The sequence below is a fragment of the Ictalurus furcatus genome, chromosome 9, assembly GCF_023375685.1.
Source record: "Ictalurus furcatus strain D&B chromosome 9, Billie_1.0, whole genome shotgun sequence".
Lineage (NCBI taxonomy): Eukaryota > Metazoa > Chordata > Actinopteri > Siluriformes > Ictaluridae > Ictalurus > Ictalurus furcatus.
Window position 1 is genome coordinate 20627726 of NC_071263.1, and position 25925 is coordinate 20653650.

General features: G+C 38.2%; 4 protein-coding genes across 8 annotated transcripts; 3 read left to right on the plus strand and 1 right to left on the minus strand.

The window, feature by feature from the left end:
* Window positions 1–879: 879 nt before the first annotated feature.
* Window positions 880–9803, plus strand: atxn3 (ataxin 3). Its single transcript, XM_053632481.1, has 11 exons — window positions 880–963; window positions 1541–1705; window positions 2836–2880; window positions 4122–4207; window positions 4310–4376; window positions 4631–4718; window positions 4815–4947; window positions 5256–5419; window positions 6352–6496; window positions 6598–6656; window positions 7779–9803. Exons 1-11 carry the CDS (start codon window positions 940–942, stop codon window positions 7814–7816), a joined length of 1014 nt encoding a protein of 337 aa, XP_053488456.1. The 5' UTR covers window positions 880–939; the 3' UTR covers window positions 7817–9803.
* A 215-nt stretch (window positions 9804–10018) lies between these two features.
* serpina10b (serpin peptidase inhibitor, clade A (alpha-1 antiproteinase, antitrypsin), member 10b) lies at window positions 10019–13918 on the plus strand. Its single transcript, XM_053632480.1, has 5 exons — window positions 10019–10134; window positions 10500–11113; window positions 11211–11484; window positions 11631–11778; window positions 12910–13918. The coding sequence occupies exons 2-5, from the start codon at window positions 10522–10524 to the stop codon at window positions 13099–13101; spliced, it is 1206 nt and encodes a 401-aa protein (XP_053488455.1). The 5' UTR covers window positions 10019–10134; window positions 10500–10521; the 3' UTR covers window positions 13102–13918.
* Window positions 13919–14732: 814 nt separating this feature from the next.
* On the plus strand, window positions 14733–19756 carry ddx24 (DEAD (Asp-Glu-Ala-Asp) box helicase 24). The gene is made up of 9 exons (XM_053632471.1): window positions 14733–14969; window positions 15408–16213; window positions 16548–17120; window positions 17203–17356; window positions 17584–18096; window positions 18341–18416; window positions 18864–19052; window positions 19262–19391; window positions 19498–19756. Exons 2-9 carry the CDS (start codon window positions 15418–15420, stop codon window positions 19743–19745), a joined length of 2679 nt encoding a protein of 892 aa, XP_053488446.1. The 5' UTR covers window positions 14733–14969; window positions 15408–15417; the 3' UTR covers window positions 19746–19756.
* On the minus strand, window positions 19732–25900 carry si:ch1073-416d2.4 (protein Hook homolog 1). Of its 5 annotated transcripts, none has more exons than XM_053632476.1 (14): window positions 25679–25900; window positions 25456–25513; window positions 24085–24261; window positions 23690–23847; window positions 23500–23582; window positions 23197–23348; window positions 22962–23072; window positions 22680–22796; window positions 22414–22527; window positions 21030–21110; window positions 20802–20920; window positions 20630–20714; window positions 20309–20500; window positions 19732–20231 (listed from the first exon to the last, which is right to left on the minus strand). In XM_053632476.1, exons 1-14 carry the CDS (start codon window positions 25783–25785, stop codon window positions 20019–20021), a joined length of 1767 nt encoding a protein of 588 aa, XP_053488451.1. In that variant the 5' UTR covers window positions 25786–25900; the 3' UTR covers window positions 19732–20018. The 5 variants fall into 5 exon arrangements, with proteins under 5 accessions (XP_053488451.1, XP_053488450.1, XP_053488449.1 ...); XM_053632475.1 differs by having other exon boundaries at window positions 23197–23360; XM_053632474.1 differs by having other exon boundaries at window positions 23197–23369.
* Between the last annotated feature and the right edge of the window lie 25 nt (window positions 25901–25925).

Sequence of the window (25925 nt, forward strand, 5' to 3'; positions counted from 1 at the left end):
TTTTAACAAATATTTAGGAAAAGAGAGAGGGCATACCTTCTAGTCCTTCATTCATGTGCTTCTTGAGGAATTGACATAATGCTATGAAAATTCTGTGATTTGAGCAAAAAGCATTCCTTTTTGAAGGGGATTTTTGTAATGAGTAATTTAGTAGACAACGGTTTTTCAGACGCACATAAAATAACGTATATCGCAACAAACACTTTTTATTTTTGTAGTACACACCCAAATGTCTTGATTATCTAATCTTTCTAAAGGCAAAATTTTGAAATGAATTTATATTTGAGGTCATTTTCATGCTTAATTGAGTTGAATGAACTGAATACCAGGGTTTTATGTGAAATACACCTTCTTTTTGAAGAAAAAAAAAAGACATGGCTTTTCCCACATGTAGTGGTGGGATTTGGGAAAATATTATTTTGTATTAGGAAAATAAAGCATTGGTGATACATATTGATGAAAATATGTTAAAGATAAATCCCACGGACATGAGATGTACTCGCAATTATAGAATGACCCTAGGAATAACTGGACATTTGTTGATGCAAAGTATTCAGTGCAAATGTGAATACTTTCAAAATACACACAAGGCAGGAAACAAATAAAAGTAACAAAAATACATACATACATACATACATATATACATACATAAATACATGAGTATATAATTAAATAATAGTTTATTTCACAAAAAGAAATCTTAAGAACTTAACGATAACAAGAGTATTTAATATACTGATTAGCCCTAGTTGTTTAATAAAGACATAACTTTTCTTATTGTTAACATAATTTATACATATTATAAAATAAAAACAACAACAACAACAAAACCCTAATATGGCGTGTATTTGAGGTGAGTGACTGTCCATTCACGATAGGCTGACAGCATCAGGGGTCAAAGGTCGGCGGTAGCTATGATTCTCCACAGACCAGTTAAACATGGAGTCTATCTTCCACGAAAAAGTGAGTTCTGTTCGTTGTTTTCTTTATTGTACGTAACTAATGTCCAGTAATTTCAGCTGACTGCGCGGTGTAGTTGTAAAGAAAGGAGTGTTATCAAAAAGACGCGTCTCGGAGGTTTGTGCTTGTAGCTCGCCAGGTTTATAACTTGCTAGTTAGCCTAGCTTGCTAACAGGCTACAAACACACAACTCAGGCAGTCTCGTGAGAGTGACGGTACTTCTGTCACGCTTGTTTATTGTTTACATATACGTGTTTATGATGCGATTATTTTAATTGCGATGTAGATGAGTTTCAGTCGTTCTTACATGCTAAGTAGGTAGATATATTAGCTCGAGGAACTAGCTTTTACGGACTGGCTAGCGTTAGCTCGTTGCTTAGCTAGCTCAAGAGAGAGATCTTTTACAGTTTACACTTTAGGCTCATGGTGATATTTTCCGTCTTTCCCAGTCTGAAGATGTTGGTTGGTAACTGGCGGTTCTGGGTTTTTTTTTTCTGTCAGCTGTTTTAAAGATTGTCTGCGTAGTTTTACTTTGTCCAGTGTCAGTAAAGTGTTGTATGAAAATGTCCTTCTCTTACAGCAAGAAGGCTCTCTGTGTGCTCAGCACTGCCTGAACAACCTGCTGCAGGGAGAATACTTCACTCCTGTTGATCTGTCCTCTATCGCACATCAGCTGGATGAAGAGGAGAGGATGAGAATGGCTGAAGGTGGTTTGCTGAGTGAGGAGTACAGGACTTTTCTACAGGTATGAAAACGAGTTGATCTGGCTGTGGGTATTCTTTACTGCTGTTGGATTTGTATAATACGAAAGCCCTTAGAGGCCATGCATTATTACTCTATTTCTTTCTTGTTTTCTCATGATCACGACTTAAAAGCATTTAAACGTCATCTTTCAAACATCATTCTGTAGCCATGCGGCTGTCTAAGTCTTTCAGGTTGTCTGGCAATGAAACTGACTACATGTTCAGGGTCTCTGTGTTGTCTTCGATGATAAAGTTGTAGACCTGACGGCCTCCTTCTCAAGTTTCGGACACTAATGTGGAAGTTATCAATCACTGACAGATAGAGATCTGTTTCAGCTTGAGTGAGACTCTGATGGAAGTTAAATGGATTTGTTCATCCATGATGCTGTGGGATTGCACTAAGCTTTTGCTGCCTCCAAGACTATTAAAAACAATGTTACGTCGAGTACACAGATGTTACGTCGAGTATACAGATATGTACAGAGATGTTACGTTGAGCACACAGATGGTACGTCAAGTACACAGATGTTATGTCGAGTACACAGATGTGAGAAAAATTATTGGGATTCCCACCCCTAATTTATTGGACTGTGTCATTTCATATACGCTCCAGAAGGCACATAAAATTTTAAATGATCCAGACCACCCACTTTATCAGTATTTCAACCACCTTCCTTCTGGCCGTAGGTATATATTACCCATATGCAGAATGGCCAGCTATGGTAGGAGTTTTGTTCCTATGGTTATACAAGCGTTAAACACATAGGTAATCAGCCATTGTTATGCCATCTTATGCTCTGGCATTTGTTGTATGATTCTGATGTTTTCTCTTGTTTTTTTTCTTGTTTATTTCTTCTCTCCTCTATGTCTGTGAATGTTTTGATGGTTAATATGTATGGTGTTGTGTTTGTTTTCTACGCACCTGAACACAATTCAAAAAGGACAAAAAAAAAATTATCTATCTACGCAGATGTTATGTCAAGTACACAGTTATGTTGAGTACACATCATGATCATGAGAAAATTACTATTTTGTTATGTCAAGGTCAGGAGAAAACAAAAAAACTTCTGTAGTGTAAATTAACTTAACAATGTCTTTTTTTTGTGTGTGTGTGTGTTCTGTGTTGTTTTAGCAACCGTCCGGAAACATGGACGACAGCGGCTTCTTTTCTATTCAAGTGAGAAACTTTCTGTAATTTCAGTATTGATTCATGTCAAGTCACTGGGGCTTTTGTAATACATAAAAATTGTGTGTGTGTGTTCATCCATGTGTCTTGTCTGTCTATGTATGTATGTATGTATGTATGTACACTCTGTATCACTTTATTAGGAACACCTGTACACCTGCTCACACATGCATTTATACAATCAGCAAATCTTGTGGTTGCAGTACAGTCCATAAAATCATGCACAAATCACTCAGGCACGAAAACACGTTGGCCAGGTGAAGATTGGAAAAAGACCAGGTGAAGTTTTTCCAGTCTTCAGCTGTGTAGTTTAGGCAAACCTGAGCCCATTGTGCCTTCAGATTGCTGTTCGTGGAACCCGTTGTGGTCTTCCACTGTTGTAGCACATCTGCCTTAAGTTTTGGCATGTTGTGCATTCTAAGATACTTTTTCTGCTCACCACGGTGGTAAAGAGTGATTCGTGCATGATTTTGTGTGCTGCTGTGAAATGGTTGGTTAACTGGATAATTGCATGAATGAATAAAGCTACAGGTGTTCCTATTAAAGTGGCTGGTTTGTATGTGTGTTGTCATGTCGGATAAGCCATGCAGCTTCCGAGGTGTTTGCTTTCTGTACCGTTAAAATGTCCAAGCACCAAGAAGCACTTGGAAATAAAATTTCAGCCCCAAAAATTCTAAACACTAAGACTTCTCTTTATATTTATTCCTGTGCAGATTGGGAGGACCGGTTATATAACACCACGCAACAGACAAAATGTTTTCTTTTTATTAATTGGTATTGTATTATGCTTATCTAGTTGCATACACAGTGCTACTGTTTTTGTTGTACTAATTTGTGTAGTAATATGTTGTAAATCTTGTGATATGACTAATGTGTGCTGTAGTATGAGGTATGTTTCATTTTCTCAAATTCAACACTTATAGATGGATTGTTAAATATGTGAGATGATTGTTTCTGAATCCCAGAGATATTTTAACATTTGAACTGATGCAGATTTTGCCTGATAGCAAGGCTTAACACTGCCCTCATCTGGATCCAGGTGGTATCACTATCACAATTTAAGCTGATGACAAGTGAAACTGAATGATCCAGATGAAAATCTTTTGATAATGACAAGAAACCATAAACGTTCTGATGTTTGAAGTGATGTGGCTGTTTAGTGATGTTAGTTTGTTTACTATTGGGATGGACTGCAGGAAACTGACTGCTTTGGTATTCTGTCATCATGGCAGGTGATAAGTAACGCTCTAAGTGTTTGGGGTTTGGAGCTGATCCTCTTCAACAGCCGCGAGTACCAGCGACTAACGATAGACCCAGTGTAAGTTTTCCTGTGCCTTTCCGTGACTCATATTTCTCCTACTAATATTCTTCCTGTGATTGATATAATTCATATTAACTAGACTGTCGTCTGTGGTTTCAGAAATGAAAAAGCCTTTATATGTAACTACAAAGAGCATTGGTTTACAGTACGAAAACTGGGACATCAGGTATGATGTCTGAACAATAATACATTTTATCAAGACAAATCACAAAGACAAATTTTCCAAGCTAATTCTAAAAATAGGGGAAAAACTTTAATTGGTTTTAAGTGAAGTACCCGAAGGTGTCACTGATGTGACTTCCAAAATTTGGGTGAATATAAAACAAAATCTTTTTCTTTGTCATACTTATCTTTGCAAAGCAATGATATTTTATACTATATTGTCTGTTTTTGCACTTTTTTTTTTTTTTTTTTTTGCAGTGGTTTAATTTGAACTCATTGTTAACGGGACCAGAGCTGATATCAGATACTTACCTTGCACTTTTCCTAGCACAATTACAGCAAGAAGGTCAGCATGCTTTACATTTCCACTGTTGAAAGACTTTCAGTGACTGTGGTTAAAGAAGACACTCGGTATATGTGTATTATCCTTTTCTGTCTTTAGGCTATTCCATCTTTGTCATTCGAGGGAATTTGCCTGAATGCGAAGCAGACCAACTTTTGCAGATAATGAGGGTGGAACAACAGCATCGACCAAAACTCATAGGAGAGGACGAGGCTCAGACAAGCGGGCAGGGGTGGGGAGTCACAAGCCTGGCACTGTGTTCTCAACAGAAACCTACCCAATACAGATTATTTACTTTAAGTTGAATGCACCAGGTTGCAATATCAATAACTGATTTAAATCTCTTTGTAACATATATTTGTATTGAATAGGAAATGTTCCATTTATAGTATGCTATGGCTGAGTGTTGATTGTGAAACCTGTAGAGTATGATGTGGTTAGTTAAGTTAGGGTTTTGAGCTTCACATGCTTTAATCAACGAACGGAAACCCCAGATTGTTGATGTACTTTAGTTTAAATGATTAATTTCTCATTCTTCAGGCCCACTGTGCAGCATGGTGTGGAGACACAGCATGATATGGAACAGGGTGTAGTAGATGAGGATGACGAGGAGCTGAGAAAAGCATTGGCTCTTAGTAGACAGGACATAGAAGTGGAGGATGAGGAGGCTGATCTGCGTAGAGCCATACAGCTCAGTATGCAGGGTAAGAGAGCACCTAATCTAGTGGAATTTTAACTTTTGTCCTATTCAGAATTTAAAATGGGACATGCATACTCCATTCTGTATGCACACAATACATACACATATTTCTGCCTTTTTAACCAATTATATTTTTCTCCTTTTTTAGTGTTATGTTGATAACATGTTTAGACGCCTGAAAATAAGTTCTTTACAGAGATATTTTTGTAATATTCCTTAGCTTTTAACAACATTCAGCATAGGCACTGTGTAACTATTTCAAGGCTGTGTTGAGTCACAGCTGTTTGTTTTGGCTTTAATAATGATCAAAATGTGGACATTTGTCAATGATCATTAAACTCTAGTAGCAGTGCAGTGGATGTGGCCTCCCTGAGGCAGACACACAAGTCACAAACACTTTTGGAACCTTATCAGATTTTGGACATGTGCAGTGGGCAGGCTTATGTCCTGATCTAATCAGCAAGGTTTGGCATGTAATTGTCTTAAGGAGATTTGTGTGAAGATTTACTGAATTCTGTGCAGAGCATTTAAATCTCCTGTTGTTTTAGTGAAAGCCGATATTCATTTAAATGATCTTTTTTTAAAAAAAAAAAAAAAAAAAAAAAAGGAGAATTCAAGAGCTTTTATATTTATATATTGATATATTTATATCTTTGGCAGTGAATGACCAATTTGTCAAGTGGTCAGTACAAGATTCTTAGCCTCAGACACTCCACCTGTAACTCACAAAGCATCTAATAACATACTTGGCATTTACAGTCAGTTCTGTATAAAAAGTAACAGCTCTTGGACACATTTGTTTCAACACTATCAAAAGCTAGTAGTCTAGCTCTGTATATGTACATGTTGGAAAATGTGCTTAGACCATCCATATGAAAGCATATTAGAATTTTGTGCTTTTGCTATACTCACATGGATATTTTCCCCATCCTGCAGGAGCTTCAGGGAGCAGCAACCCTATAGTTCCCAAAGAAGGTAGTACGGCAGTAGCTCCAGGTTCCACAGAAAGCACTACAGGTGGACAGACAGAAAGCCTAACAGCAGAAGAGCTCCGCAGGAGAAGACAAGCCTACTTTGACAGGTTAGACAATTTTGAGTCTTCTTTCCTCCCGTGCTATATAATACATATGCACATATTGTGTTAGATTTTATTGGGTTCCTGTGTTTTGCTCAACCATGTAGGCAGTCCCAGCAACAAGCTCAAGTCACCTCTCCACATCAGCAGGACACACAAATATCTGGTAAGGATTGGAAAGGAAATTTTGTAAAATTTTGAAAATTTCTAATCTGAGAGGTCATATACACAGTATATATTGCCTGCTAAATAAAAAGACAAAAGTGTATAAATGTTTAGGTTGGGCAGAGTAACCTAAGGAAGAGCAAGAACTAATGGTACATGTGAATAATCACCCCAGCACCCACCCAGGTACCATTAGTTCCTGGGTGGGTGCTGGGATGATTATTCACATGTACCACATCAGACAACATGTAACACCAATCACACAAGCTGCGTCTGAATATCCCTACTACCCTAATCCACAGTAGGTGAAAAGCAGTATGCCAAAGGAGAAGCATGTCCGATTTCTCAGTATTCATAAAACAGTACGTGAGAAATACCTGGATGACCTACTTCTTCCGCCTCGATTCTGCAGTATGGAACCACTGGAAGCTGTGGATACTGGTGCAGAAGAGCCGGTAGAATCCGCGTAGTACGTCCGGATTCTTATTCATGCTTACCGCTTACACTGATCAGTACGTACTGCATCAATGGCCGAGCCATAGGTACTGAATCGAATGCAGTAGGTACTATCGTAGTATGTGATTTGGACGCAGCCATAAACAACCACTGAATTTTAAAAATCTGGTTTTGTGCAGTTAAAAGCAGCATTTTGCCAGTTTATTTTTTTTATCCTGCGCAAATCCGTTAATTTCTCACACAGACCAACCTGAAAAATGTGCTGATTTTCTGAGGTCTGTATTGTGGTAGTAATGTTGTTCGAATGTCCTTTTATTTCATTTCATGTTTTTGTCTAGAATCAAATTTGTCACAGCATTGACTTCTCATCTAGTTGAAATATGTCAAAATGTTAAGAAAAAGAAGAAAAAAACCTGTGAGATCTTCCTTAGGTTTTTTTTTTCTTTTTTCTTTTTTCTGGCTAGTGTAAGATGGTTAACCAAATGATGGTCAATCAGACAAAGGAACAATGTTAAACCTTCCTCCATTTTGGGTTTAACAGTGCCATTGTTTCACACTGTAATGATGCTGTAGCACTGTAGCTGTTCCTCATATTGGTGGAAAATGAAATGGATTTCCAAGCCATATTAGCAACTGAACCACTTGCTCTTTGCATTTACATCCTCAGGTGAAGAACAGGACACTGGGAGTAAACGCAGCCAGTGAACACCGTGACTATGGGGATCTATTTCCAGAGCTCTCTCGCAACCAACTACTGGCTGCCCGTCCATCTGTTTTAAAGCGCAGCCTCTTCCCTCTATAAACGGCTTCAGATTGTGAATGACAAGAAGGAGCAGATGGCCATTCACCATTAACACACCGCTCTTTTGGGCCACTCGTTGAGAGTATCACATGGACATAACTAACATGCACATGGAAAAATATGCCTGTTCATTCTTTACAGTTGTTACTTTAAAATTAGGATAGGGAAAAGGGGAGGGCTTAGCAGCCCAGTATACTTATTTCCTGCTTAACTATGGTATAGCATTTCTATCACAGCATCTATAAATGTAGCCATTTAATTTAATATAACTCCAATGTTATTTGAATTATAACTCAAATAACATTGGCCACACCTGCTCTTTCATGAGTCTGAAGAACTATGGTGGATCAATGTTTTAATCTGGTAACTGAAAAGACAATGTGAACCTGGGGGGAAAAAAGGAGGGGAACTAAAACCTTTCTTTAGGGTGCGGGAGCTACACAGGACCGCTAGACCCATTTGTGTTTACTTGGTGGACTACATCTGGTCGTAGCTTTTTTTGCCAGGCATATATTGAGGGACCTTTTCTGTATAAATTCTCATGAGCTACCTGTCTTAGGTGGGCTAGTATTCAAGGGCTGTTCAAGAGGGTTGATGCTTAATTCTCAGTAATACACAATTCTTTGTTTTGGGTTCAGTGAAAGGTGTAGTTTCAACTTTTCGATTATATCTGAAAAGTTAACACGTCAGATTATGTATATACCTGAAGTTGAACTCTGGCCTTCCACAATGATGCTTCATGTCTATAAGAGGCTACAGGAAGGGACAGTGTCTGTACTGTATGGACATGCAACCCTCAGTAATGTAACAGATACTGCTGTTCATTCTTCATTCAGCCTTTTGTTAGTTTTGTGTTTGCTTGTGTGTGTTTGTGTATGCACCAAGCTCCCATAGAGAGCACACCTGTTAACGGATAATCTGCATTAGTCACTGGAATGTAAGTATACGGTGTAATCGGTCGTCCTATATGTCCTAATGTTTTCAAATGGAATTTAGTTTTCTCTCAAACGCAAGATCATAAAAGGCACGAATCTATTTTCCCTCCATATCAATGACCTTTTATTGTATTCCATACATGAGGAAATTGGCCAGTTTAGCGTTGAATAAATTAGCATACCATTGTTTGAGCTCAATCACTGAATTAAAAGTTCTTGAGCTCATTCATAAAGTAGAGGAATTGGTCATTATCGGGGCACAAGATTAAGGTTGTAATAGTGGAAAAATGTTCAAACGAACTTTTTGAATCACCTGTTTGACAAGATATACAGATTGACCTTCCATCTATTTAGGGTTTTTTTTTTTTTTTTTTTTTTTTTTTTGTCCTTTTGAGTTTCAAACATTACAATTTCCAGAACATCTTTAGAGAAACAGAAAAATGCTACACGTCATGTAATATAAATCAAAGACTATCTTGTTGGGACAAATTCTTTGTTTCCAATGTGTATTCCAGGACTTATTGGAAAACCCACTATTACCAGGGCCGTTATGCTAAGATGCTACTTATTATTCACTGCACTTCCAATGCAGTAAAGTAATGAAGCTTTACTGAGAGTGTTTACAGGTACCTCACACTGGATTGTCCAGTGGAGCAACTATCTAGGGATGATGCTGAGTGTTGTGCGAGCAGTCACATGTGTGATGCTAATGTGTGTATGGTGGTAGTGTATATAAATAGGCTACTACATGAATTTATTATTATTATTATTATTATTATTATTATTATTATTATTATTGCACCTTTAAAAAGGTAGTAGACATTCAAGGCTTTTTGTCTTAGAACATACTCTTACTCTCAGACTGTGTTCTTTGTACTCATGTACCAGTACTGTCAGATTCATTTATCACTATTCCTTTTTTTAACCTTAAAATTAAATGTTCTTTTCCCATGAATGGTCTGTTGTTACAGTTGATTCTCGAGCCTGTTGTGATTACAGTGTATTATTAGTGGATTAAGAGATACTGATCTTTTCTTTAAATAAGACAATGTTTGGTGTAATATAAAATGTTGACAGTGCCATCACACTCAGACACACAAATGATGATTTGTTTTTTTAATTTATTTTTTATTGCCAATGAAGCCTTAGGTTTGTTATGGATTACGTTTCTTTTCTGGAGTCCACAAGTTTGAACATCCGATTGTTAATAGATAATCCTGAGTGTACACTTGCACTTTGTTTCCCCAAACACAAAGAACAGACCAGCCGGACTCTGACATCTGTCAGTAAGTTAAAAAATGAGATTCCTTTATATAATAGTTTTTACATTCTGATAACTAAACATATTACTTCTGTATTTTAATGTTTCGGAGCTGTCGATATAATTTTTTATTATTTTTTTTTTAATTCAGTACGCTATTGAATTGGGGGGGGGGGGGAGAAATCCGTTTCTATCTAGTATTATGTTTCTGTACCTTGTAATTTCTATATTAATATTTTAAAAGAGTCATGAAATAGTAACACAATTTAGTTTGTTAGTGTATCTAATCCGAATATTAACTTTGACATGACCGCAACCCTACAATCAGATGACTGATGTGAGAAATTAGTTTATGCTGATTTATAGAACCTTGCTATTTTATCTCTTAAGATACATCAACCAAGACGACATCATGGAACTTGCTGTGTTTTCCCTTCTGATCTGTGCTTCCTCATTCATGCCTTCTCTCCAATCTCCAGAACCCCATGCTCCTAACATCACTGATCTCACGTTTAAAAACATTGATTTTGCCATGAACCTTTATCTTAAGATTGCGAGCCGCCATGATGACAACATTTTCTTCTCACCACTGAGTGTTTCTACAGCATTTGCAGCACTTTCTTTGGCAGCCAGGAACTCCACTCGTAGTGAAATCCTGTCAGGACTGAATCTGGACGCGTTGGATCAGGCTGGGCAGCTGGAGCTCATCCCACAACTCTTCCAGCACCTGCAGGGGAACATCAGCCAAGATGGAGCACTGAAGTTGGAACAGGGAACAGCACTCTTCGTGGACCTGACTTTTCAAATAGAGAAGGCTTTTGGTGATCAGATCAAGTTATTCTTCAATGCTGATGTTGAGAATGTGGACTTTAAAAAATCTGAAATCAGTAAGGAGATCATCAATAAGCATGTGAGGGAGAAAACCGGTGGTAAAGTGAAGGAGATGGTGACTAGCATTGATCCCTTGACCAGAATTATGCTGATAAATACTATCTTCTTTCAGGGTGGGTGACAACTACTGAATATCATTGATGCTATTTATTCTGCTACATATATTCTGAATGCATATATTTAAATAAGACAACTCTTGTCTATATATAGGTGCCTGGAAGTATCCTTTTAATCCAAACAGCACTGAAAGCGGTCGCTTTTATGTAGACAAGTACAACATTGTCCAGGTTCCCATGATGTTCTGTGTGGACAAATTCTTTGTTGCCAGTGATGATGAGCTTAAGGCAAAGGTGTTGCGTCTCCCTTATTTGGGTGGTGCAGCTATGCTCATTGTCCTACCTAACCTCAATACTGATTACACTACTATAGATGATGAAATAAATGCAGAACGATTTCTTAGCTGGATCAAGAATTTGAAGCAGAAGTAAGTTTCGTGCCAAAACTTACATGTTTGTTGTAATTTGTGCTTCAGAAATACAACTGCACATGAGCTTTTCTGTTAAATATACTGAGATGTATGAGATGTTTAAGTCAGAACACTAGTTTAATATCCCATGGTTTCATTCCAAGGAAACTGGATGTCTCTCTGCCAAAATTTACAATGGAGAAGTCCTATGCACTACACACCATTCTCCCAGCAATGGGCATTCAAGATATCTTCAGGGATACTGCTAACTTCAAAGGCATGAGTCAAGAGCCTGGTCTGAAAGTCTCCCAGGTCAGTGAGCAATTCTCATTTTAACATAGGATCTTTCTGTAACTTATAAGCTTAATAAAATATTAACATTTTATTTTTTTTTATTTTTTTTTGCAATCAGTTTGAGATTTAAAACTACAACCAGAATATGAAATTCATACCAAGGAGATCATAAAGAACCATTCCCTTTAAATATATTTAAATATGTTTATATTTACAGTACCTTTTTAAAGTGTTTAGATTTTAATATTTGTGACATGCTTAGTGCTGGTTTTAATTTCATGGTTGCTCCTGTATCTTCATTATCCACAGGAAAAGTTGGTGCTTATCACAGGGGACAAAAAAATTCAACAGTTTGAAACTTCATAAGGAATAACCATTAGGTTGTACTGTTATCTCCAGACTACAAAAGAGTTTCTTTTCTCACTTACCATTTTCCAGAGACATTCAGTATCGTATTGATGAGAAATTGAACATAGAAATAGTAGAGACAGGAAATGATGGTCTCCAGAATGCAATACAACTATATAGTGCAGTTGCGTTGAGTTATGGCAGAGACTTGGCTTGATTAGTTGGCAATGAAGTGTATGAGATGTCAAGCACGATTGTATTAGCATGAAAGTTGAAGCTTTGTAAACGTATCTATCTTAACCTATCTGAGCAGGGTGAGGGAGCTGGATAGACTAAAGACTAAAGCACTGCTGCAATGCTCTTTTTTTGGTAGAGTATTGCTATGTTCGACTAAAGCTCAATTCAGACTTTCTGAACTCTGATTAGGAAAAAGCAAATTTGGAAATCCTACTTGGAAAGTCAGGAAAATCTCCTCAACTCCAAGCTGAGCATATCAAAATGGCTGCTCACACTGTCAGTAGTAAATAAAATATTACTACACTACTATAGATGATTTTATAGTAGTATTTACTTTTGATCGATCAACACAGACACATAAACACAGACCATATATTTCACTGATTTGAGAATAAACACTGTTTTAAGAATAAACTCATGTTCACTAATGTTAGCTGGCTAGCTTGTTCCTCACAAAACATGCTTTCATGGAGGCTTCCATTATTTTTTCTCAGTTTGTAGTAAAAATGCACTGAGATTTAAAAAAATAAAAAAGTCAGGCATTTCCTCTTGATTTGTGTTCAGGTTCTGCACAAAGCTGTGATTGAGGTGGATGAAAAAGGCACCAAAGCAGCAGCAGCTACAAGCGTGGGTATCACACCATACTCACTGCCAGAAAACTTCATTGTGAACAGGCCTTTCTTCTTTTTTATTTACCATGAGGCAACCAACAGTCTGTTGTTTATGGGCAGGGTTATTGACCCCACTAAGAAATAAACCATTTGTACAGTCAGGGAAATGAAGTGCTTTTTTCAGATATGCTAATGAAATTGTACTGTATTATATCATGTTATTTTCTGTATATCACTGTCACTTTCATAAAACCAGCACTAGCACATTAATTATTTTACATGTAATTAGGGCTGCAACTAACGATTATTTTGATAATCGATTCATCGGCCGATTATGTTTTTCGATTAATCAGATGGAGGGGCCAAACCTTTAGTACCATGTTATCGTTTATTTAAAATAAAATCCACAAACTGAGTGTTACAAATATATATGCTCATAAAACGTATAAATAAAACTTGATCAAAAGTTTGTGGACAGATGATCTTCACACCCATATGTACTTTTTGTACATCCCATTCCAGATTTAATCCCCTCCTTTTGCTGTTATAATAACCTCCACTCTTCTGCAAAGGCTTTTCACTGTATTTTGGAGCAGGGCTGTGGGGATTGGCTCGTTCATCCACAAGAGTATCAGCAAGGTCATGCACTGATTGTCTCCTTTAGTGAAAAGTGGACTAGTTCAACAAAACAGACTTCATATCAAAACCATAATGAACTTCCCTTTGCTTTCACACTATCCATTGTTACCCATATGAGGATGGGTTCCCTTCTGAGTCTGGTTCCTCTCAAGGTTTCTTCCTCATATCATCTTAGGGAGTTTTTCCTCACCACTGGCTTGCTCATTAGGGATAAATTCACACACTTAAAATCTGTATCCTGTGTTTATATGTTTCTGTAAAGTTGCTTTGAGACAATGTCCATTGTTAAAAGTGCTATACAAATAAAATTTTATTTAATTGAATTGAGGGGAGGCCTGGTGCACAGTCAGTGTTTCAATTTATGCAAAAGGTGTTCAGTGGGGTTGATGTCAGGGCCCAGTGCAGTCCACTCGAGTTCTTACACGCCAGCCTTGGCAAACCATGTCTTAATGGATCTTGCTTTGTGCACAGGGGCATTGTCATTCTGGAACAAGTTCCGATGAAGAGAATTCTTAATGCTACAGCATACAAAGACATCCTAGAAAATTGTGTGCTTTCAAATTTATGGCAACTATTTGGGAAAAACCCACATATGGGTATTATGGTCAGGTGTGTTCGTAAACATTTGCGTCAGCTCCAAATGGCTGGTACAGCTTGATTATTTTGGCTATCTTACCTAAACCTTACCCTAACCCCACCACTTGCTGGTATCCAGCCATTTGCTAGTGTAAGTCCATCTTACTAGCTGGTCTGCAGAGGAACATACTTGGGAACCTCTATGTCACCAAAGTGCGGACTTGGAGGAGGACTGCAGGGTTCAGCGCGCCATTTTGGACAGGACTGTGTTGCTGACGTTCTCCGCCTAGCCCCGCCCACTGACGGTTTGTTATTAATAAGACATATATATGTCGACTTAAGAATTCAATTAAAATAAATTAATATTATTAGTATGCGTGTTAATGGTATTTATATGCAAAAATGTGCATTATTTATTTAAAAGTTAGATTTTAATTTAAGAATAAATGTCCGCAGACAGTTTATTGAAAACCAGCTATGACCCCTGGAAAGTCGACATGCACGAGGGTATTTTTGTGTATTATTTTCGAATGGTAGGTAAATAAATGTGCGAATGAGATAAATGTGACGTGTTGTGAGAGCCACCAGTGTTTGGTTGACTGGTTTACTGTGAACTCTTCTCTGCTGTACACCGCACGGGTGTACGAATTTTACAAGTCGGGTAGGTGGAGTTCATTATAAAGATCTGGCAACCCTATCCGTCGTCATCGCTACAGTAATGGCAGCGCCCTCGTGTAGTGCATGTGCATGAGGAACAGTTTTTACGAGTTTCAACTTCTTACAAAGGTTGAACGTTCAGTGAGTATTATTTGTCTTTCTTCAAGCCATAAGTAATTTAGGAATCCTGCCTTGTGTAAAGCATTTAGCTTCTGTTCACTAGTTAAAGCACGTGATTAGATACTGTATAAAAACTGCGTTAGCATAAGAGCTAATGATTTGGACACCACCTGAAAACAAGTCTATTGTGTTTAGTAACCTATATATGTATATAAATAACAGTCGTACAGATAATGTGTTGGAGCTAATTATTTTTGTTTAGCGGGCTTTTTTTCCTGGACGGAGGTGCATAAGAGTCCTCGTGAAAACTGTTAAGACTCAGACTAGTTTGGAAGCAAAGAACATCAGTGTAGTGTTGTAGACTATAGTTATGACTGAAGTACAAACATCAACGCCAGCTGTAGTTAGGTTTAGTAAGTAATTTTTCTAAGTGTTAGTTCTTTTTCTTTCTTTATTCAGATAAAGAAAAATGAATACCAAAAATATGAAGGTGAAGAAGCGCTTTGGACCTTCCAAAAGAGGGATCCTTGTAAAGGGCAAATGGAAGCCTGTGGAGCTCGAGCCCAGCATTTTTGCTAATGAGGCCATGGGAGAAGTGGTGTGTTTTGAAGAACTCTCAGATTATTCCCTGGTTGATTCTGAAAAGGCTGCAGCCATGATTGGGCTGTTACAGGACACAACTGCCAGAACGAAGCGGAAAGATAAGAGAAAAGCCAGTGAAATTGAAACTGAAGAACATAAGTTAGAGGGAGATCAGGGTAAAGTCCTACAGCTGTCATCTGAAGAGAGTCCGGCTAAGAAGCGGAAAAAGAAAAAGAAGAAACGTGAGAGTGATGTGTTCACAGATGATGATTACGATGACATAGATTGTTTGGCTGAAGAAGGAGAGGGCAAGACACCACAAGACTCTGATGATTATACTGAGCTTACAGCAGAGACAACACAAAAGACCAAGGAGAAGAAGAAGAAGAAGAAGAAAAAGAAACAGAAAACTGCAGAACAAAAAGAGACTGATGCCCAAGTAGACACTGCCAATGAGGTCCAGGCTCCATCTAAAAGAAAAGCCAAGAACTGGGCAGATGCAGCTCTCTCAAAAACAGCAGGGCAGGACACCGATGTATCTGCATGGAACGAGCTGTTTGTACCTGAACCTGTGCTAAAGGCACTGAGCAAACTTGGATTTTCTGCACCTACACCGATTCAAGCTCTTGCACTTCCTCCTGCCATTCGAGATTACCTGGATATTCTGGGTGCAGCAGAGACAGGTAATGTGACATGTGCATGTGAGAAACTCTGCACTTTCTAGCTTTCATTCCTTTTTTTGTTGTTGTTTTAACAGGAAAGAGATTTTTGAGAGTTTGATAAATGGAGCTTTTTCTGGTGTTGAGCATGACGCACTGTAATTTTCAATTCAGAACAATGTTTAGACATTAGAGCAGCTAAAATGTATCAGATTCTGTGATGTAGGCTACAGCGTTTCTTAACAGTCTTGAGATTTTGAGCTTGGAACCTTATATGACTGAGCCAGCATTAAAAATGTCACCTTTTAGTGCTGTTCACCATGAACTTACACTGTAATCTTCTCTCATTGCTCTGCAGGAAGTGGAAAGACTTTATCTTTTGGAATTCCGATGATCCACCGTATATTAGAGTGGAAGAAAACCATTGACAGTAAAAATGCAGGTGCAGATGGGAAATCTGATTCTGTGGCAGAAGTGGAGAGCATTTACTTGCCTTCAGTCAGAGACTCAGAATATGACTCTGAGAAAGATGTGTCCATAGAGAAGTGCACTAATTCTGGAGAGGCTGACGGGCAGCAGTCAAACAAGACGGGTGGAGACAAAGCAACAGCAAGCACAGACAAAGCCTCTGGTGCACAGAATGACAATACAGACGATGAACATGAGGAAGAGAATCCTACAGAGGTTGATGGTAGTGCGGACGGTCAAGATGAGGATGATGATTGTGGGTCTGTTGATGACCATCAAATTCAAGATGATGATGATGGTGTACCAGCTGATGAGGAAGGTGCAATCCAGAGCATGAGCTTTAATACAAAGAGAGAAGAACAAGATGATGGAAAACAGCCTTTACTTGGACTTGTTCTTACACCGACCAGAGAACTAGCAGTGCAAGTCAAGCATCATATTGATGCTGTAGCACAGTTTACAGGTCTGTGATATTAAAGTGCAAGTTGTTACAATGTTTTGCTTCATGTGTAGGAACTGTACTGATTTGTGTTATCTTTAAACAGATATTAGAACTGCTCTTCTGGTGGGTGGGATGGCACCACAGAAACAAGATCGGATGTTGAAGCGCAGGCCAGAGATTGTCATCGCAACACCTGGGCGCCTGTGGGAGATGATTCAGGATAAACATCCTCATCTGCGCAACCTAAGGCAGCTCAGGTAACGCTATGAGGTGCTAATGTATTTCACTACTCCCTTCACGTATTGATTTGCCTGAGCAACATCACCATATAGTGTATTACTCTATTATTGTTACTGTCTTAATAATGTTATTACTGCTCTCTAACTGCTCATTCAAATGGTCAAGCCAGTGATGCTCATTAAACTATGGAACTATTACAAAACAAGTGGATAGCAGTATAACATACACAAAATGATCTCCTCAGGTGCCTGGTCATTGATGAAGCTGACCGCATGGTTGAAAAAGGTCATTTTGCTGAGCTTGAGAACTTGCTGGAGATGCTCAACACGTCCCAGTTCAACCCGAAGAGACAGACGTTTGTGTTCTCCGCTACACTGACCATGATCCACAGCCTCCCTGCCCGAGTGCTGCACAAGAAAGGAAAGAAGCTGGAGCAGCGCAGCAAGCTGGAGCTGCTCATGGAGAAAGTGGGGATCAAAGGCAAGCCTAAAGTGATCGACATCACTCGGAAAGAGGCCACAGTGGAGACGCTGACTGAAACCAGGATCCACTGTGACAAGGAGGAGAAAGATTATTATCTGTACTACTTCCTGCTGCAGTACCCTGGGCGCAGCATGGTGTTTGCCAACAGCATTGACTGCATCAAGAGGCTTAATTCACTACTTACTATTTTGGATTGCACCCCACTGCAACTTCATGCTAATATGCACCAGAAACAGCGGTTGAAAAACCTGGAGAGATTTGCAGAGAGGGAGAGGTGAGAGACAGTCACTTCTCTCTGTATTTATATGTTCTATTTTTAATACTTACAGCTGATTTCATGGTTAGCTTTGGGTAGGATGCCCTGGGTTTTTGATCATCACTTGACCTGTTTTAATAGCTGTTTAAATGTTGTGTACTTCCTTACAGTACCCTGGACAAGTAAATAGGATTATTATGATTAATATTCCAAGGTGAAACGTTTTAATTATGGAATTATAATTCTTTATATTTTAAAATAGCTGTGTCCTCCTCACGACGGATGTTGCTGCTCGAGGGCTTGACATTCCTGATGTCCAGCATGTCATCCACTATCAGGTAACCCATCACTTGCAATAGATGTTTATTATCTTTTGAAAATGCACATTTGTGGATTACTGCACAGTTTAATGCACAACCAATTTTACATACGGTCATTGCACCTTCTTACACGTACACTTATGATTTTACTTATGACTATTGTACATTTTTATACACTACCACACCTGCTCATCACACGTCTAATATTCGGTTTTAAACCTGCCAACCTGTATTTCATATATTTCATACAGTAAACTTGTTCAGGAAAATAACTTTGAGAGCTATTCATGTGTATATTTTTATTCCCTTGTATTTGTGGTATATTGTGAGTTTACTGTTCATTCTTACATTCTTAGTCCTCCCTGTTGCTCTTGTGTTGTGACACCAAATTCCCCCTTTGGGGCTCAATAAAGTTCTCTCTCTCTCTCTCTATCTATCTTAACTATTTGTGTCATTCTTGAAAAGGTCCCACGAACATCTGAGACATATGTCCATCGGAGTGGACGTACAGCTCGTGCTGCAAAAGAGGGTCTCAGCTTGCTCCTGATTGGTCCAGATGATATGATGAATTATAAGAAAATTTATAGGACGCTGGGAAAGGATGAGGATCTTCCAGTGTTTCCTGTTCAGAGCAAATGCATGACTGCCATTAAGGTATCAAGACTAACTTCATAGGACTCTTAAAAGGGAAAATGATATCATCAAATCTCAGTTTCCTTGTCTATCTGTGAAGTGAGTTAATTACATGTTTTGAAATTTATTAGGATGCTATTTCAGGATACAGCTTTATAGAATTTGGCTAGGAAACGTCTGTGGCAATAAAATGTACTTAATTGGTATGTAACTACTGATCAATTCTACAGGAACGTGTCAATGTGGCAAGAAAAATAGAAAAGATTGAATACTACAACAGCCGACAGAAGCAGCACAATTCTTGGTTCAGGCAGGCAGCAGAGGAAATGGACATAGACCTTGACGATGACTTGCTTTTGGGTTAGTATTGTTGAGCTGTAAAGTATTCTGCAGTGTTAGTGCTGTGTTGATTGTTCTTTAAATAGGTCACTGTTACCAGGTAATAATATGATTTTATATCTTGTAGGAGGAGACAGGAATGAAGAGACTGAAAGAGTGCAACAGAAACATGTGAAAGGCTTAAAGAAACACCTGAAGCACCTGCTCTCCCAGCCAGTCTTCAAAGCCCACATGAAGACCAAATACCCTACTCAGATGGGCAGACTTCAGCTGCCTGAGCTATCTTTCGCCAATGAAACAGCTCTCGTTAGTGTGACCAACCAAAAACAAAAACAGAAACAAAAGAACCAGAAAGGGAAACGGCAGCAAATGTAGTTTATATTTATACTAGAGGTTGGTGATATAATTCAAAGTTTTATACAAAAGAACAAGACCCTTTGTTCCATTAGTGATACATGAACTGTCTTTATGCATTTTTGTATTAGGACATTGCCACCATAACAGTACAGTTACTTGTTTATGGTCAGTTGGGAAAATTGTATAAAAATGTTTGAAGATTGTTATTGTCCATTTGCATGATTTTAAGGAAATATTCACTTGCAGAAGATGGCTGTCCAACATTTGGTTCCAGACTGTTTGGTCCAAGCATTATTTCCAATGCCCTCTGTGTTTGTAAAGAATGTCATAATGAGATGTCTTGTAAAGAAGATACAGGGAAGGTTGAGATCCCTCTGGAATGGTGTGGTATGTAAGGTGGCCATCACTGCCATCCATGGATATAATACACAGACTAATGTCCAACTCCTCAGATAAAGCCAGGATCTCCACATGATCACATTCCATCGCCATGGCTTCTACTTCCTAAGACACCACAAGATAACAAGAGGTTATCAATTTCATCTGATAACTGTAAGAGAGGTGATAGTAATAGAGCTCACCTGAGTGCAGTAAGCTTTTAAATTTGGAGCCTCCACAAAGTGCTGGAAGAAATCAGCATGGCTCTGTAGGTGTGCTGAAGTGAGCAGCCTCAGGTACTGCACCATGCTGTCTGAGGTAGCCTGGTCATTAAAAAGGTTTAACAGGGTCTCTTCACGGGCATCTGTTTCAATTCGCTCCAGTACCCTGTTAAACTTAAAAAAATAAAAATGCACATAGATAGGTTTTTTGTTTTTGTTTTTTTAGCAGGGTGTGTGGTCGATCATCCAGGATGATAATATAGATGATCTAGTGGTTTGAGCTCCTGGATCATATGTACTTACAGTGTTAAATAAATCTTTAAAAGTACTTTCATCAAAGCCAGCTGCAAGCAGTACTTGGTGACTTCTTACCAGCATGTCCCTAAATCTGAGAAACACAATTGACAGACCCTTTGTGAGGTATTGGGTTAAGCCTAGTTCCAGAAAATTAACTGTAGTAATTAAGTGAATGTACCGTTGTATAGCGCTTTCATTGTGTAGCAAGCTTTCTACAAGTGTAAAGCAGAGAGCCCTGTAAAAACAATTCCCGTCTCCCTTTACTCTGCGGATGAACCCAAACTGGTGGCAGATGTCCTACACAAAACAAGAAAAAGTGTGACACGAGTGGTTGGGTGTTTCGTGTAGAGCCAGGCGTTATATAGAATCATCACTTTAAGATCATTCATTTAAGGACAGATTATACCTGGTATTTTTCCGCTTTTGACTCTTCCAGTGTCTGAGCAGAAGTTGCCTCCTTGATGGAGACTAATGTGGACTCGTCCATCTGAAACAGCAGGGGTTGCACGAGCTGTTAATTTGCGTCATACATGGGCCCGAGATATTTACAGAGATTCTGACTATTGTTTATTCGCACGTCGGATTTGTCCATGAACGCAATTCGTTCCTTGATTTAATTTCTGTGTAATCTACCACACACTCGCGTCTAAACACTTACATTATACAGTTTTCAGTCCCAGGTGTGATGACGGCTAGTTCCCAAAACCACAGGACGGAAGTCTCTATCTAAAGCTCAACAGAGAACAAACGGTAGCTTCCATGATGACGCAGACACTTACACGCGCTCTGCCCAGCGCTTTTCTCAACTAGACACGAGCGACGTTTTAAAAGATAGTATTTTGCAATGTTTTGCCAATACCGGATGCACGAGCGCGTGTCTTTCTTAAAGGGACAGAACGATTTTAAAAGTGAAAGTGATTCAACATAATGATTACGACAGAGGTGATTGTTTTACGAGTCAACTGTTGGAAAAGGACGTACACAGTACGTTTAAAGGGAATACAGTGTTTTCTTTCTTTTTCTTTTTCATTTATGTTATGTTATGTTGCATTGATATGGTATCTTGTTATGTTGATGTTACTCTATCTAACGACAGGAGGCGCCATAACCCAGTCCGGTGCTTGGACACAGTGCAAATATAGCCACCGAACATCTCGATTCATATAAATTTTTTATTTATATTTGATGAATATTACCACTGAAGGAGAAAAAAGACACTGATTAGGAAATATGTTTTTTATAAATCAAACTGCCTCTCCATATGATGAAAATCAAAACTGTGTAGAACAGTTCTATTTGCTACCAGTTAATTATTTTTTTCTTTTATTTAAACTAGCAACAAACACAATTTACAGTTTACAATTTAGTATTTAAATCCAGGGTTGGCAATGTTTTGGGTTAAGGCCAACATGAAGCCAATATTTTTACCTTTGCTCTAGTCCTGTCTCTTCCAAGGAAGACATGCATGCTAGCATAGTTATCACATTTGCTAGAAAAATGCCAAATGTATTCTTTGAACATACACACACACACACACACACACACACAGGTGCTGCATTTGTGTACCATCTTGCAATAGGTTTTGTGTATAGTGCACTCAAGGTAGGAAATGGCAAATATTGCTCTTTTTTTCCCCCTCAACGGTGGGCTAAGAAAAACTGATTATTTTATTTAAGTTTCTTATTATCAGTCAGAAATGTGTTTTATTACATCATCTTAGAGGAGCTCAGAAGTTCACTTTCGCTTGTTTTGCTACTGCTCTTTAGGTTAACTTTACTGGAGCTGTTTACAGTCAGGGCTGGTCCTTTACTTCCTCTGTGTCTGCTCCTCTTCATCGGTTCTGAACTGGAGTCTGTTATCTGCAGTGCTCTCCTCTCTGTATCCACAGTCTCCAGAATGAACTCCTGAAGAAATAGATATGAGCAGACTTAATTTTTGGGTTTTCCCACAATAAAACTGACATTTCATTGTCCAGGTGGATAACGGACTAAGACTCGCGTGTTCATTGTGTTCTAAGTGACACAAATAATCTGACTATTTGTGACATTTTTGATACCTTTATCATGTCCATCATGGTCAGCGAGTCCATTTTTTGTAAAGGTCCATAGTGTTGCAGGTGGCATTGCTGTGCAAGATTTTTGACCGCTAGCAAAAGACACCCAATCTCCTCAATCTATCCACACACAAGAAACAAAGCTTTAAACTAGCTAGATAAGATGTTATTTGGGGGAAAATGTAAAAATCTTGATCTGTATTTTTATAAGACTGTGTTACAATCCATTAACAAGCTTTAATACAGCACTGCAGAAATTATGACATTATACATCAGATATCAGACCTGGTCTACAGACTGGTCATGTTGAATATACAGGGTCATCTCCAGTTGTTTATTCTTCTCTCTGATTTGATCCCACTGGGTCCGCAGTTCTGACAACTCCTTATTGGACATCTATCTCCAAAAATAAAATATATAGTTTAATCCTGGCCAAGACATTCAAACTCTGTGGTATACCACACTAAAGAAAGTCAACATAATCACACATTACAGTTGTGATACTTTGATAAGCACATACAAGTCTGCTTGTGCTGTGCTCCAGTTTAAGTGAGTCCAGGTTGCATCGGCCCTGGTCTAGTTCCTCTGCCAGACTGGTGAGACGTTGCAACAAGTCCTGCTGAGTGATGGACAAGGTCTCATGGCGTCTGATGATGGGCATCACCAAAGAATCTGAGCCATATTCTAAATAAGCTGCACATAAGGACATGCAATGCAAATCCTCATGAGCAAGAATGGCTTCATCAGATTCAATGTTCAAGTCACATTTGGATAAAAATCTAAATCTGTTGGTTATGTATTATAGCATATACATGTATATTACCCTCTGGTAGTAAATCTAGAATCTTCATCATATACTCTTCATAAATCTTATATTTATCAACTCGTTCTTTTAGTTGCTGATGCCTGTGGACAAAAAGTAAGAACACATTTAATAATATGTTGTATAAATAAGTACTGAAATGTACTTATAGTGGCCAGAGATGATTTCTGTCTTTTCAAAAATTCTTTACCTGAGCTGAAGCTGCTCAAGTTCTTCATATAGTTTGGATTTCTCCTCCTCCCTCAGTTCATTCTCTTTTTTCTCTAGTTGGTATTTCTTCAGAGCACGGCGTCGCTTTACCTCATTTTCTTCCACAAACTTTTCAAACTTCATTGCCCTCTCTTTCGTCTGTAGAAGAGACACAATTCCTGATCTAATTATTGCTTTCCAAGGTTCAGCTGATGTAGGTTTTAAGATGTGTTTGACTACTGATATTTTAAAAACTCAAGTACCATATAATTTACTGATTTGCACTCATTAATCTCATGTGACATCAGAAATGTGATCAGATGAACCAAACAATTAGGTGCATTAAAGTATGAAAAAGCCTGAATTTCCTTGGTACATTACTTCAATCTAACCTACTTCCTCCTGTTTTTCCAGAAGTGCTGCCCTTCTCTGTTCCAGAGCTTGCATTCGATCTTTGAACTCAAGCCGTTTCTGCAGTAACTGCCTGTTTACATCATCCAGTTGCACCTGCGTCTTCAGCACAAGCGTCTTTTGAAGAGTGTTGATACCCGTTTTCAGGATTCTGTCAGATGACTGCACATTAGCACGCAAGGTTAGCGTGTGTAGAAGTATGTTATTAACATCTACTGTCATGAGAGTGCTGCAAATGTTGGTGTTAACTTGAAATTGCCATGCAGAAACTGGTAAGAGGTCAAGAAGATCTGGGACCATATTTGCAGTTTTGACTTCTTCAATATTTTGTCATTAACTGAATACTAAGAATGTATTAGGGATTTCTGAAATCTCAAAGATGCCCTCTAACCATATCAGTAGTGAAAGAGATGCATACTCAAAGGAGACATGATGAACGGTTAGTGTTCATTGTGCCGAAATATTTTTGCCCACATCTGGTAATCTAAAAAAATAAATCCACAGGATTTTCTTCCCAAAATTTCATTCATTCATTCATTCATTATCAGTAATTGTGTTCACCTATTACAATCACAGCAGTTCCAGGGCCTATCCCAGGAACACTGGGTTCAAGGCAGGAATACAACCTGGATGGAACTCCATTCCATTGCAGCCCAAAACACAATGTAATAGATTTGCTATTAATCACCTAACACACTGTATGTATGTATTTTTTTTATTTTTATTTAAGCATTCTACCTTATTTAACACTTAATTCAACTTATCAGCTTATGTAAGTCACAATGTATAAAGTGTTGTATCAATTTAGATAATAGAAATAAAAATATACAAAACATAATGCAACTGCAATCTCTTAATATTAACATACTAGCATATTAGCAATTCATCTGTCAGTGTATATATATATATATATATATATAATTACATTTTGTTTAATAAGTTTCAGTATTTTTTCAAACGTCTGATTTTTTTTTTTTTTAAATCCTCAAGCATAGCTTTACTACTTTAACACTTATTTTATTGGAGAAGTGTGGTCCACATACAATTCAATTACTATTAGGAACACTTTATGGTTCACAGATTTATAGGTTTAAGATGAAGGATATGGAGGAACCTGTCATTCACCTCTTGGCACTTCTTGTTTGCCCAGTTCTGTGACATCATATCCATAAGCTCATGAAATTTTGATCACATGGTGTTACAGCTAAGGCTTAGTAATAGTAAGAATAGAATAACAAATAATAGCAGGCCTGTAAGCAATAGTATTACAATATGACATAAACACAACAAAGTGCTTAAATGGCCCTCATTACCGGAGTTCACCCTCTACTGAAGAAGCGGTGTAAACATGCATACCTCTGTTATGACAGGGATGTGTTTGACATTCTTTCCCTCTTCTCTGCTATGAGGAAGACTGCGAAAGAAAGAAACTATTATGCAAATTAGCTACATGCATGCCTGTGGCTGTTACACGTATTTCCTGCAGCACAATGGTTATAAATCACTTAATAACAATTCCGTAGTTTCCTTTGATTCATTATACCTTTAGTTTAAAGAATGTATGCATATAAAATCATACCCGTGGTCCTCTAACTGCGTTACAAAAATATTTTTCAGCCTGTTTTCCACTTCCAGGTGAAAACGCTGGTCGTTCTTATTCAGCAAAGGGAGAGAGCGTGCATCCATTTTGGGTGAGATAACTAGCCTGCTTTTAACAGGGAAAAAATACTAGTTCCAGATATTTAAATTTAAAGCGGTTCCTTCCGGGTTCTGTGTCCGTCTGAACTTGTGTTGCGCTGTTGCCAGGAGACCGCGGTATAGGAAAG

Bases quoted from the DNA above. Each gene is read 5' to 3' on its own strand.
- atxn3 (XM_053632481.1), top strand. From the start codon at position 940: ATGGAGTCTATCTTCCACGAAAAA. The intron at 4,377-4,630 runs GTATGATGTCTG...TTTTTTTTGCAG, and splicing joins TACGAAAACTGGGACATCAG to TGGTTTAATTTGAACTCATT. The intron at 5,420-6,351 runs GTAAGAGAGCAC...CCCATCCTGCAG, and splicing joins CATACAGCTCAGTATGCAGG to GAGCTTCAGGGAGCAGCAAC.
- serpina10b (XM_053632480.1), top strand. From the start codon at position 10,522: ATGGAACTTGCTGTGTTTTCCCTTCTGATCTGTGCTTCCTCATTCATG. The intron at 11,485-11,630 runs GTAAGTTTCGTG...TTTCATTCCAAG, and splicing joins ATCAAGAATTTGAAGCAGAA to GAAACTGGATGTCTCTCTGC. The intron at 11,779-12,909 runs GTCAGTGAGCAA...ATTTGTGTTCAG, and splicing joins CTGGTCTGAAAGTCTCCCAG to GTTCTGCACAAAGCTGTGAT.
- si:ch1073-416d2.4 (XM_053632474.1), bottom strand. From the start codon at position 25,785: ATGGATGCACGCTCTCTCCCTTTGCTGAATAAGAACGACCAGCGTTTT. The intron at 21,111-22,413 runs GTAAACAGCTCC...CTGCTGTTTCAG, and splicing joins GTAAAGGACCAGCCCTGACT to ATGGACGAGTCCACATTAGT. The intron at 20,715-20,801 runs GTACATTCACTT...TGTGTTTCTCAG, and splicing joins AATGAAAGCGCTATACAACG to ATTTAGGGACATGCTGGTAA.
- ddx24 (XM_053632471.1), top strand. From the start codon at position 15,418: ATGAATACCAAAAATATGAAGGTGAAGAAGCGCTTTGGACCTTCCAAA. The intron at 17,357-17,583 runs GTAACGCTATGA...TGATCTCCTCAG, and splicing joins CGCAACCTAAGGCAGCTCAG to GTGCCTGGTCATTGATGAAG. The intron at 18,097-18,340 runs GTGAGAGACAGT...ATTTTAAAATAG, and splicing joins AGATTTGCAGAGAGGGAGAG to CTGTGTCCTCCTCACGACGG.